Raw genomic sequence first — 13,833 nt, forward strand, 5'->3', positions numbered from 1 at the left:
ATTTTAAAAATAATAAACATTATATGTACCAAAATGTTTTGATTATTTTACCATGAGAAAGGGCCAAACAGTGACTGTCTCCAATTGAAATATCAACTATTCTTGTAGCTGCCAGTTCTTCAATAAGTTTTGGTCTCAAAGCTGTAGCTTCTGAAGAACCACAACCTAGACAAGCTCCGCAACCCCATGCATAGACCTACAACACAAATAAAAATCTTAAAACAAATAATTCTATGTTTTAAGTTTTTAAATATGATTTTAAAATCACTTAGAATCACATGAAATGGGAATAAAAAATAAACATTTAATATAAAAACTTGTAGGTTAAAATTAAATGCTTATTACTTTATGTGGAAAGCACCACGTGATATATGAGACAGCTCATCAAAATGATACCACACATTTTTCTCATTCTTGTTTAGGTTTTCTCTTTTACTGGATTTGAGTCAAAACTGACAGTTAACATCACACTATCAGAACAATCATTTCAAGTCACTTGTACAGTGGTAATACAACAATTCAAACAGCAACAAAGAAATCCAAATACTCCATTCATCTTTATACGAGAATCTTAGATTGATGCCTGAATTTTGAAAACTGCCAATCAGATACTGTTAGAATGAGATTAGTTTTAAGTGAAACATAACCTTGAAACACTTATCTTGAATACCAAAAAATAACTACAGCTAAACAGTAGAATTATCAGCTATGATAAACTTCAGAAAAGCAAAATTCCCAAACTGACAATGAAAATTATATTCAAACTTTGTATTGGAATAAGCATATTAGTAAATCCAAAATTCAAAAAAGAGCTTTTAAATCAAAAATTATATGAAAATATATTTTCAGACAGCAGTACTGGGTGACTGTCTGCTTAAGCCTTCATTTCACACAGCACAAATTAACTCATTTAAGGTGGATTTTATTCTTGTAAATACACTCATCAGAGCTGCTCCAATCCATTCTAGTCGACTTCAGAGGCCTGCTGAAAAGGTACAGCTTGGCTTTACAAGGTGCACACATACACATACAAGCAACAGAGGAACAACTGTGTGCTCTTTTCCATAAGAATTTACCAATGAGGAAGCAAGAGCTCCAAAACCAGCTCTCTTAAAAAAGAAGAGATTTTAATCTGACAGCTCCTTCAGTCACCTGGCTTTATCCTTTTCCAGTCCCTTGGCACCAAGCAACTTCAGAGAAGCAATGTAAAAAAGTAAAGCAAAGTAAAAAAGACTTGAAAGCAATAAAATCCCTTGAGCACTCAAGGGTTGCAAAATCAAATTCAAAAAGGAAAACAGAGTGGGAATCAGAGTTTCAAATTCTCCACATCACCTGAAACTTACTTAGATAATTATTCCCCTAGTGAAATACTTTGTCACAACAGACACTTAATAAATATTTGATCAAATGGATAAAAGTATTAAATGATTAATTATACTTAAAATGGACATTTACAATTTCGTTTTGATTCGTGTAACTATAACCATTTAGTTATATACTACAAAAAAAGCCACTGAAAAATAAAGACCAAGCTAATTTTTCCCTCTTTTTTGACTTTCAAATATTTCAAAACAATAACAACATAAATTATGATAGCTAGCATTTACAGCACTTTAAAGTTTGCAAAGTGCTTTACAATACTGTCTGATTTTATTCTCATAAAAACTCTCAGAGGTAAGTAGGTACTATTAACTGTCCCCATTTTAAAGATGAGGAAACTGAGACTGGGAGAGTTTAAGTGACCTGTACAGGGTCACACAGCTTTGCTGTTGTTAAGTCATTTCAGTTTTATTGAACTCTTTATGATCCCATTTGGGGCTTTCTTGACAAAGATACTGGAATGGTTTGCCATTTTCTGCTCCAGCTCATTTTACAGAAGAGAAAACTAAGGCAAAAAGGGTCAAGCGATTTGCCCAGGATCACACAGCTTGTAAGTGTTTAAGGTCAGACTTGAACTCAGGAAGAGGAGTCTTCCTGATTCCAAGCCCAGTCCTCTATTCATTGTGCCACATAGCTGCCCAGCTAGCACGAAGCTGAAGTTGAACTCAGGTCTTCCTGACTCCAGGCGCAGACCTTAATCCACTACAACGGCAGAAAATATCTGAATTCTAAAAATTTGTTCCTGTCAGCTGCTGACTCACTTGCTTAAAGAACATTAAATGAAATTCCAATGTAACAAAGAATTGAGAAAGTACCCTGGAATTTATTATGATGGGCTTTTATTTAAAAGTGAGATAAATAAGTGAAGAAATAATCTTAAGCAGAAATCAGATTTCCTAATATCATCCTACCTTTTCACATGAAACAAAAGAGAAGACATTTTGTTAGAAAGTCTGACAACTTGTGATTTTTAAAAGTCTGAAACTTAATTTCTGAGATGATAGGATAAATAGAACATCATGATGCTCTTCCTTTGAAACTACTATTCCAGTCATGTAAATATGCATTTCCTTTGACCTACCTGTCCTGTTGACGTCAAGGCAAGTGAAGACTGGCTCCCAGCACAAACTTTTCGAATAAACATTCCTTGTAAAGCTTCTATAACTTTAGGTTTATATACTCTATTTGTATCACCATGACCAAGTTTGCCTGTGAAAACACAAGTGAAAGAAATTTGCTTCTAAATTACCTGTGCTAGTTCCCCAAGTTCTTTTACCTGTAGTAATAAATACTACTACATTTTTTAAAGCTTCTTCATAATCTGGCTCCAGCCTACCTTTCCAGGTTTACTGCACATTTCTCTCCTTCCAAAATTCTATATTGTAAACAAAATGGACTTCTCTCCTAGTCCTTCTTAATCTTAGTACCTTCTCCAGAAGATCACTTCCAATTTATCCTTTCTATATCTTGTTTATACATACCATTTGCATGTTATCTCCCCCTTTAAAGGGGGAGGGAATCTTTGATGACAGGAACTGTCTTTTGCCTTTTTTTTGTATCCCCTGCAGTTAACACAGTGTCTAGAACATTGCAGGAATTTAATAAATACTTGCTAACTGGCTTGCTATTCCTTATAAATGACATTCCATCTCCCTCTGCATAAGCCATCCTCTAAGCCTAGAATGCACTCTCTCTGTTCCTCTACCTCATGGAATCTCTGACTTTCTTCAAGGCTTATCTTAGGTGCCATCTTCTACAGGAAGCCTATTCTTAATGTTCTCTTCCTCCAGAAGTTACTTTCTATCTTACATATATTTTGTTTTTAATCTTCTATTTACATGTTTTCTTAAAATAGAATGTAACCTACTCACAGCCTCAGATGCTTACTATCTGTATGACCTTGGGCAAGTCACCTTACAATTATAGGCCTCAGTTTCCTCATCTATAAAATAAAAGGTATGAACTAGACAGCTTCTGACATCTTTTCCAGCTCTACAGCAAAGACCTTATGATCCTACGAAGGCAGAGGCTATTTTGGTTTTTATCTTTGTATCCTCAGAAGCTAGAACAGTGCCTGGCATACAGTAGGCACTTAATATTTCATGAATGAATAACTGAACTTGATTTCTTTCCATAGTTCTTCCTCATCCATCTTAAAAGACCCAGAGTTATAAATTAAAGATTCTGACCTATGGAGTAAATGCCTTATTTTGTTACTAGTAAACACAGTAAACTATCATCTTTTCATAGCTTGGGTGCAGAAAATTTGATGAATCAACTCTACAAAATAATTATTATTAAAGCATTTGACTCTCCTTAGCAAGGAAGGTTACAGAATTTGATGGACTGGAGAAATTCAAGAACACAAGCTATCCATCTAGCTAAGTGCAATCTGGGCCAAAGGCCAAAAATTATAAAGATTCCAAGGAATGCTTTTAAATTTTACTTACATTAGGATATTAAGTAGAAATGTAAAGTCCTTCCTTTAAGTATTTTAATTGCTTTCACATAACCTTAAAAGAGCTCAGCATTCTATTTCTAAAAGGAGTTTTTGTTGCTTTTAAATCAGGAAATAGTAGCTACAGAGCCTTTAAAAACATCAACAGAAAGCTTTCATATCACAAATTACCAATGGTCTACTAATGTTGAAATCTAATAGCCTTTTCTCAATCCTGAACCTCAAGGCGGCAACTGACACTGTTGATATCCTGCTCCTCCACAGTACTGTCCTCTCAGGGATTTCATGACACTGATCTCCCTTGGTTCTCCTCCACTCTTTCTAGTCTCCTTTGCTGATTTCCTTATCCATACCCAGTAATTGTGGATGTTCTCCAAGACTCTGTACTGAGCCCTCTTCTTGTTTCACTCTACATTATCTCATTTGGTGATTTCATCGGCTCCCATGGGTTCAATTATCATTTCCACAAAAGTGATTCCCTAGATCTACGAGTCTTTCTCCTGAGCTATAGCCAGGGATCATTAAGTACTTTTTGGACATCTCAAAATGGATGTCCCACAGGCAGCTCAAATCAGACTCATTCATTATCTTTCCCCAAAAATCCTTCCCTCTTTTCTTAACTTTCCTATTACTTTCAAGGACCCCACCCATCCTCTCAATCACCTAGGACTGTGACCTCAGTGTCATCTTCAAGTCCTCTTTGTCACTCACTCCATATATCCAATTAGTTACCAATCTTGTCATTTTTTTACAATCACAACATCCCATTCTCTCTACTCACACAGCCACCATCCTTGTTCAGGCTTTCACCTCTCACCTGCACTGATGCAATATCTTCCTGGCCACTCTGCCTCAAGTCTGTTATTCCAATATATCCTCCATTCAACTGCCAGGTCATACTTCTAAAGCACAAGTCTGACCATGTCAAAACCCTGCTCTGTTAGCTCCAAGAGCTCCCTGTTACCTTTAAGATTAAATGTGAAACCCACTCTTTAGTATTTAAAGCTCTTTGTAACCTGGCCCACCTCTGCCAACCCTTTTAAGTCTTCTTATAATTTAGTCATGTCTCCAATCAAGCTACACAGGCCTGCTTGCCAGCTACCATATGTTCTGTACCTTTACAAAGGTTGTCCTCAATGCCTAGTTGGCTTTGCACCCACACCTCCACCACTGGTTTACAGGTTGTCTCTCCTGTTAGACTGTGAGCTCTTTGAGGACAAGAACTGTTCTTTGGATCCCCCATGTTTAGAATTGTCCCTGGCACACAGTAAGTGTTTAATAAATGTTCGTTGCCTGACTTGATATTTTTCATTCTTGTGGTAGCCATACTTCACATTTTAAATTTATCTATCTAAATTCACAGCTCCAAAACAAACTATGGATACATACAATACAAACAACTGTTTTAGCAAGTTTAATCTCTCAAGAAAATAGCTCAATTTTATGCTGATGTAATTTATTACATACCATTATCTCCTCCTCCAAAAGACCATACAGTTCTTCCATCTTTGGATAAAGCAATTGTGTGTGAACTGCCACAGGAAACCTCTCCAACATTGCTAATGTCTTTTACTAATGTTGGAATGTTTCGGCTATTGCTGTCACCATGACCTTAGGGGATGATGGAAAAAGAAACAATGTTAAATTCACATGTTTTTTCCCCCATCCTGTACTTCACAGAAAGAACATAATTTGAAGAAAAGTAGCTACCCAACATAACAGATTGCAGAGATCACATGTATATTGTATACATTTATGACCTTTTCTCTTTGAAAAACACTTTTTCACAATAAGTGATGTATTTTACTGAAGTGTCTTCAATTTTTTATTAAACTGTTTTGAAGATAACCTGAAAAATGTCTAAACTGATATTCCACATTTAGAATTTTGAAAGCCTATATTGATTATATATCAAACCAAATTAAAATTCATAGCAATGAAAATAATATTCAGATTAGTAGCAAGATGTGTATGCATAACTATATGCCAAATATAAGCAAACACATTATATCTGTCCAAAATTTTAGTTTGAAACTAAAAATTACTTGAGATGTAAAACTTCCTTGATGCTTGATATTCAACTCAAAAAGTTTAGCAGCTATTGCAAGATACTGTGATAAGCACGTTAAGTATAAAAAAATGAAAAAATTCTTTTTCAAGAATCCTTGTTCTCAAAGAGCTTATAATGTAATAGGGGGAATATGACAAGTCAATAATTATGACAAAAGGTAGGATGGGTTAATAGCAAGAATGTGTTAAAAGCAAGTTAAATACAGAATGTTCTGGAAAAATTAGAAGACAGTGACAACTTTCAACTGGGGTCAGATGACATATCAAATATGTAGCACCCTTAGGATTTCAACAAGCCAAGATAAGGGGATCTTAGAATCATAAGCTTTAGAGCTATATATACACAACTTGAGAAATAAAGGAGGTAAGTGTATTTCAGGCAAGGAGGAACTGTATACATGGGGAAGAGAGAATTAAGAACAATATCACAAATTAGACTATTTTAGCAGATCAAATACATGCAGGGGCACAGTATGAAATAAGGCTAGAAAAATATTCTAAAGTCATATTGTGAAAGCCCTTGAATAACATTCTGAAATGTAAATGTTATAAAAACAAAAGAAAGCATAAAAAAACTTATTTGTAAAAATTGTCAACCTAGGTATATATTTTGCTCTACAGTCAGATCAATATATTAGAAACATTATGTTAAAAGTAAAAAAAAATATGTAAATAGTATTAGTCTAAGGAAACTAGTATCATTACTATTTAGTAATTGTAACCTTTCACTTTTGTCTCTTTAATTAATTTTAATTTTAGAATTACCCAATCTTCCAAAATCTCCTTCACCCCACGTATACAATTCACCATCTTCAGTGACAGCAGCACTATGTCTATATCCAGCTGACACACACACAACTACCTGCATTAGACAGAAAAAAAATGATAAACATTGTGTTACCTAAATGTGCCATACCCAGTTTCCCACACAGTAAGTCCTGAACAGTTTTCCTCCCAAAGACTTGGTAGCTATCAATATTTACAAATCAACATGTTTACCTTACAAAATACTATGCCACCAATGAATCAATCCTTTTCTTAGTGATGATAGCCACAACTATTATTATTCACATTTATATAGCAAACCCCTAAGAAAAACTTTGGATAAAGAAAGCTTTACCAACACTCCTCACAAGAGCCCTAGGAGGTAGGTAACGCAAAGATATTATTATCCCATTTTACAATTGAGGAAAAAAAATCTGAGGGGTTAAGTGCTTTCCTGAGCACTATATACCAAGTTAAATATTAGAATTAAATCTTGAAAATTCAGATTTTCAACTGTTGAATGACTTGATATTTTTCATTCTTATGGTAGCCATACTTCCTATTTTATTTACCTATCTAAATTCACAGTTCCCAAACAAACGATGGTTACACATAATACAAACAATTGCTTTAAAAAAATCTAATCTCTCAAGAATTCAATTTTCAATTTGATTTCAATTTTTAAAATTTCATATTTTCTTCATACTATATGATATTATTTTTCTGGGACTAGGTGCAGGTCTGCCTTGAACCTAATTCAAGCTACTACTACTCCACAATTTCAAAATACCACACAGTGAAGGGCAAAATAGTTACATTTTATAACCATGGTAATAACACCCAGAAGCCAGTAACTCCCAGAAGTTAATTCAGTATTTTTAAGAGAGAAGAGAAAATAACTAAGTAAGGTAATAAACCTTGAAAATGCTTTTTCATTCTCATCAGTTTTTAAGTAGATTAGAACATCGGGAGCATGTTGTAATGTAATCCAGGGAACAAAGATACCTCTAAAACATGTGAAAAGATAGTTATCTGTTCAGAGAAACAATAGGGATGTGAAAAGAAGAAAAAATTACTACATATATTATGCCCTTTTGGCATGATATAACTTGCCCTCATTTTAGGGAATGTTATACCACACAGAAAATGCATCAATCTATCATTATATGACATCTTTCCTTCAAATACCTCAATATTTAGTGATTCAATTCAACAAACTACTTTCAAGGCACTATGCTAGGCATGACAGAATTTCTTAAATGGTAATGTTTGACATTATTAACCTGAAAAGGAGAAGTAGAGAAAAAACTGAAAAGAAGAATTTAGGAAAGAAGGTTCCATTTTATTGAAATTTTTTAAATTCTCAGCTAAAGTTGCTGGGAGAAATTTCATTTATCAAGATCCACTGTTTCAAAAGTACTCCTCTGAATGTTTTCAAGGTAAAAAGAGGCCAAAAGAAGAGATAGACACTGCATTGAGAGTGACCTCTCATCAATTCTGCACCCTCCATGAAATTCACTAGGCATACAAATCCATCAAATTATATGTGGGACAAATGTTTTACTTTTAATTAAATTTCAAAAGTAAAACAAAAATTTTAACTAATCATACAAAAATAAACCCCACATAGTGTTTAAGAGATGTTTTTGATAAATAACAAGTAAATTTGATGAAGTGTCTTCAATTCCTTGAAGAGTATGAAAATTCGAATAATTGCTATTCATTGAGAATTATACTTGGATTATATTTATGAAACTGAATAAAAAATACAAGCAACAGACCAAAGAAAAAAGTTTTTCAAAAAGAACATATCAAATAAAAATATACTTAGATATTTTCAATTTATAACAACAAAAGAAATTTTTACATACCTTCCCCTGAAGAGGTCCCTGAATAAGTTTAGGATACTTCTGTGTTGAACTATTTCCATGTCCCAGTTTTCCATAATCACCATCTCCCCAGCTGAAGACTTCACCTTCGGTTGTAAAAGCTAACGTATGCCCATCTGATCCTTTAGAAGATGACACCTTTTTAATAGACCGATGAGGCTCAAATGTTAACTTTTTTAGAGTAGATTGATTGTTGGAATCTCCAAGTCCTAGTCTGCCATAACTACCTTTACCACAGGCTCTCACTGAACCATCCGTAGAAATTACGAAAGTGCAATACTGTCCAGCTTCAATCTAATGAAACAAATAAATAAGGATAATTTTAAATATAGCATTTTTCATATACTATAAATATAATATTGGATTTGAGAGGCAGCATGGAGTACAAAGAAGTCTGGAACGGCGTTAAAAAGACCTAGGGTTCAAGATCTGCTCCTGACACAAACTGTGTGACCAGAGGCAAATTACAACTTCTTAGTGCCCCAGGCACTGCCTAAGAAGAATTACTGTTTGTAATCATTAGATAAATTTGTCCAAAAGGAAACCTTGACACTGCTGAAATAAAAACACTGTACCAAAAACTGTACTGTAAAGTTTTAAAATTGGATTTAGCAAGAAAATCTAAAGGAAATCATTTAAGGCAATGTAATTTATGGCTTCCTGTGTTGTGACTAAATACAAGATATAAAAATGATTACTGATGCCTTTTTCCATGGTGAACTGAACTGTTAAAATTCAAAAGTAACCTACATTTCACCTTTTCAGGCATTAACCAAATCAAGATTAAAGAAAATTACATTTGAAAATTTTATTTAGCCTTCTTTTATGATTGGAGAAAAAAAGAAGGCGGCAATAAATTTTCATATAAATCCCACAATAGTATAGGGGAGTTTGATCTATTATAGTAAATCCTTTTTTAAAGAATATGTTCTGTACCAATATGACAAAAATATATTTTAAGGAAAACCCAATAAAATATGCACAGAGCTCTACTTAGGCTGAAGGATGACTACAGATTTTTTTTTTTAAATATTTTATTTTCTTAATTACATGTAAAAATTTTTAACATTCATTTTTTAAAATTTTGAGTTCCAAATTCCTCCCCTCATTGAGAAGGCAAGCAATTTGATATAGGTTATACATGTGCAATCATGCATAACATATCTCCATAGATTAGTCATGTTGTGAAAGAAGACAGACAAAAAAGAAAGACAATTTTTAAAAGTATGCTTCAATCTGCATTCAGACTCCACCAGTTCTTTCTCTAGAGGTGAATAGCATTTTTCATCATGAGTCCTTTGGAATTATCTTAGATCATTGTGTTGCTAAGAGTGGTTAAGTCATTCACAGTTGATCATCATGGGGCAGCTAGGTGGCGCAATGGACAGAGCACCGGCCCTGGATTCAGGAGAAACTGAGTTCAAATCTGCCCTCAGACACATAACACTTACTAGCTGTGTGACCCTGGGCAAGTGACTTAACCCCATTGCCTAGCCAAAAAAAAAAACAAAAAAACAAAACCATAGTTGATCATCGTATAATACTGCTGTTACCGTGTACAATGTTCTCCTGGTTCTGCTCACCCTGCATCAGTTCATGTATGTCCTTCCAGGTTTTTCTGAAAGTATCATGCTCATCATTTCTTATAGCATAATAGTATTCCATTACCTTCATATACCACTACTTGTTCATCCATTCCCCAACTGACAGGCATGCCCTCAATTTCTAATTCTCTGCCACCACAAAAAAAGCTACTACAAATATTTTTGTACATATATGTCTTTTTCTCTTTTTTAAAAAAAATCTCTTTAGGATACTAGAGGTTTTTTTTTTTTAAGTAAACTAGAAAGATATTTAAAAGCCAATCTAGAAAAAGTCTGTTTCACAGTTCAATTTCATTTTCCTTTATCAAAATGTCAGTTTATTACAACAATCAGCTCAGTATGTAAATAAGAAAATGTAAATCATACGATTTTTTTTTAAACAAAGACTTAAGACCTAGGGAAAACAACAAACATTTCTCATTTCTCTCTTTTAAAATAAAAAAAAAATATGGAAAACATATGAAAAAGAATTAACTAAGATTTGCAGCTTTTTTTTTTACATCACTCTTTTAATGCTACTTTTAAAAAACTTGTTGGCATGAAAACACACACATATAGAGTTTGTAAGTAAAAGAAGTACACAAAGAACTTACTGTCTGTGCATCAGAAAAACTTGGTGCCAATTTAGGTTGTAGTATTTTTTCTTGTGTTCCTTCTACCAACTGATGACTGCTGTTACTGCCCCAAACATAGACTTCACAAGTTTCAGAAACAATGGGTGCATCACTAGTTTGAATGCTATCTGGGCTAGCACATGTTCTTGAGTAATCAGAAGCCATTCTGCAAACCTGTTAAAATTAAAAATATGCAATTTATATTTAACATACTCTCAGAACTCTCTTTAACCAATGCTTTTTGAAATTACTAGGATTTTTTTTCCACTCTCCTCCCAAGACTGAAAAGCTGAAGTGTTCCAAAACAATATCTAAGGCATCCTTTTGACAATCTGAACTATAAAATTTAAAAGGATAAATGGCCACACTACTTTAAATTATAAACCAATAAAAGGTAGTTATAAAGATGGCAGAAATTATTCCAAAGAACTCATATCTTATCTGTCTTCTTTTACTTTCCTTCTAGCTCTGGCACGGGCTTTGTATTAAATTTCAAAATCTAGTCCCCTTGTTTTCCTTACTTAATCATGTAAACCAATAAAATCTTATTTTCAAAAATCAACATAATGGACAACAAGCACAATAGCAAATAAACTGTAGTAGAAAAAGAAACTTAAGGCACAATCTTTAAAAACTACTAGAATATATATTTTAGATATACTTCTAGCAGTAGAACAGGATAATCTTACAGATCTATTGAATACACAGGGTGTTAAACTAAATCAGTGACTCTACTTTTCCATGCTCATAAGAGAACACTTGTTTTACTGAGAGAAAATGGAAGATGGAGAAAAGGAATAATCTTTTAATTTATTTTTACTGCAGGAGCTTACAGAAGAAATCAGGGCAGCAATAAGAATAAGCAATAAGAAAAATTTTTGGAAACCAAAATAATCTACTCACCTACAGCCTAGATTTAGGAATGAGTTATTTGTATGAGTGCTATATATGACATACTACTTGAAGTTAAAATAATTAAGTGAAATGCAATTCAAACACATCATCAGCTTTAGTTCAAGATTTAGTCAGGTTTTATTTACATACCTCTTCAAACAGACACAAAGCTGCCTCATAGAGAGAACACAAACCATCAGATGTTCTAGTTGGTTCCCTCCACTGACTTCGATCAGCAGACGAGCCCTATAATCAAAACATTTTGGCAAATATAATGAGAAGGAAAGCAACACATTTGTTACAGGCTAATTCTACAAAAGAAATTCATTTATTACAGGAAATGTTAACAAGACTATGAGCATTAAAGGCATTAAGGACATTGAGACTGATGCCAACATATTATCTACATTTACAGGCATCTATTAATATGTAACTGTGATATGTTTCAACAGATCTAGCTTAAAACAAAATTCTATAAACTGATTTTAATTAGTCCCACTAATTCCTATATAAAAGGAAAGATCTACTGGAAGAATTATAAACTTAAAAAAACAAGGCTAGGCCTTGCTGTTTGACAGAGCATAGACCCAACAAAGTATCAAATTATCACAGTCCTACTGAGTACTCTACTCACCACAGCTGGTTTTCAAGCTAAGTATTACCTGGCTTCCAGCTTCAAAATAACAGACAATTGGTACCAGGACAATTTTAATCCAACTCTGAGCAGAGGCTACTCTTGCTCCTAGAACAAATATTATGCTATGCAGCTCAAGTTACTTACCATGCCATGAACACTCCCTCTCTCTCTATGTTTTTACCTATTGAATTCCTACATGTTCTTTAAAACATAACTCAAATGGGGCATCAAGGTAGTGCAATGGATAAAGCACCGGCCCTGAAGACAGAAGGACCTGAGTTCAAATCTGGATTCAGACCAAACACTTGACAGTTACTAGCTGTGTGACACTGGGCAAGTCACTTAACCCCAACTGCCTTAAAAAAAAAAAAAAACAAACAACTCAAATGCCACTTACCCCATCAAACCTTCCTTGACCCACCCAAAGTCAGTAACAACTTTCCCCCCGGAACCTTATATAAAACATTGTATTTTGCTAATTATATAAATACAGATGATAGACAAACATCAATCTACTAAATGTCCTCAACTTTGATACCCATGTTCTCACTCCCTAATGCATCACTTTGGATTATAATTATCTGTATCTTTACCTTATCACCGAAACTCTAAGCTCCATAAAAGCCAGAAGAAATGCCTTGTCTAAATTTTCTAATGGGCCCAGAGTCTACCTCAGCGCTCCATAAAAACAAAGTACATGTTTGCTAAATAAATAAATAAATGAATGGATGGATGGATGGATAGATGAATGGATGAATGAATAAATTCTGGCCATAACTATATCAGACAGTCCTTCCCTCTCTTGCCTCAGCTTCAAAGCAGCTGAAAGCCATAGAGATGTTAACTATTTACTCCTTCAACAAAAATCATTTCAAGCACTTTCGGCAAAACTAAAAGATGATTTGAGGAGCACTTTGGTGCTGACATAAGCAACTTTTTAGCAGATTATGCTCAAAAACTATCCTTTGATTAAGAAATAGTAACCCAAGAAATGAATTGTTTTCAATAACCTCTTAAACATCCTATTGGTTTTCTCCAATTCTCCATCCTATGGGATGGGACATTATCATTCAGAAAGCTTTACCTTCAAAGGTCTTTAACATGCTGACTGATGTACAAACATTTTTACTTTTTACACCAAGCCAATTTGATTAAATTGCTCCTTCAAGTATGTTGAAAATGAAACACAATAATGCATGATTTTTGTTCAGATATATTATTTTATCCATTTAGGAAATTAAGCATGAAAACTTCATTAATGCAGAACAACTCCTTAAATGTTATCTGTTGCAAGGAATCATTCAGGATTGCAGTTTTCACGATAGCTGAGCATTAAGTGATTCATATATATTAGTATGAATTATGGATGGAGATCTTTTCTAAAGTTTGTCATACACTTTAATGCTTTTATTTACTATGCAATATATGACTACAAATGCAAGTATAGAGGGTATGGCACTTGAGATGATACTACACTATATAAAGAGTGGATCTCCATCAACAGAGTGCTAAACTGATTACC

The 13,833-nt window shown here is 33.8% G+C and overlaps 1 protein-coding gene across 1 annotated transcript in view; it reads right to left on the minus strand.

Annotated features, from left to right (window-relative positions):
- The window catches only part of HERC1 (HECT and RLD domain containing E3 ubiquitin protein ligase family member 1), a 193,823-nt gene that overhangs the window by 142,321 nt on the left and 37,669 nt on the right, over window positions 1–13,833 (minus strand). The window contains exons 3-9 of the mRNA XM_027851988.1: window positions 11,825–11,920; window positions 10,760–10,954; window positions 8,545–8,856; window positions 6,674–6,770; window positions 5,306–5,449; window positions 2,462–2,589; window positions 52–196 (exon numbers count right to left, since the gene is read on the minus strand). Of these exons, the coding sequence (XP_027707789.1) occupies window positions 52–196; window positions 2,462–2,589; window positions 5,306–5,449; window positions 6,674–6,770; window positions 8,545–8,856; window positions 10,760–10,954; window positions 11,825–11,920 (1,117 nt within the window). The remainder of the gene's footprint in view (window positions 1–51; window positions 197–2,461; window positions 2,590–5,305; window positions 5,450–6,673; window positions 6,771–8,544; window positions 8,857–10,759; window positions 10,955–11,824; window positions 11,921–13,833) is intronic.

The sequence above is a fragment of the Vombatus ursinus genome, unplaced genomic scaffold, assembly GCF_900497805.2.
Source record: "Vombatus ursinus unplaced genomic scaffold, bare-nosed wombat genome assembly UNPS02009205.1, whole genome shotgun sequence".
Classification (NCBI taxonomy): Eukaryota; Metazoa; Chordata; class Mammalia; order Diprotodontia; family Vombatidae; genus Vombatus; species Vombatus ursinus.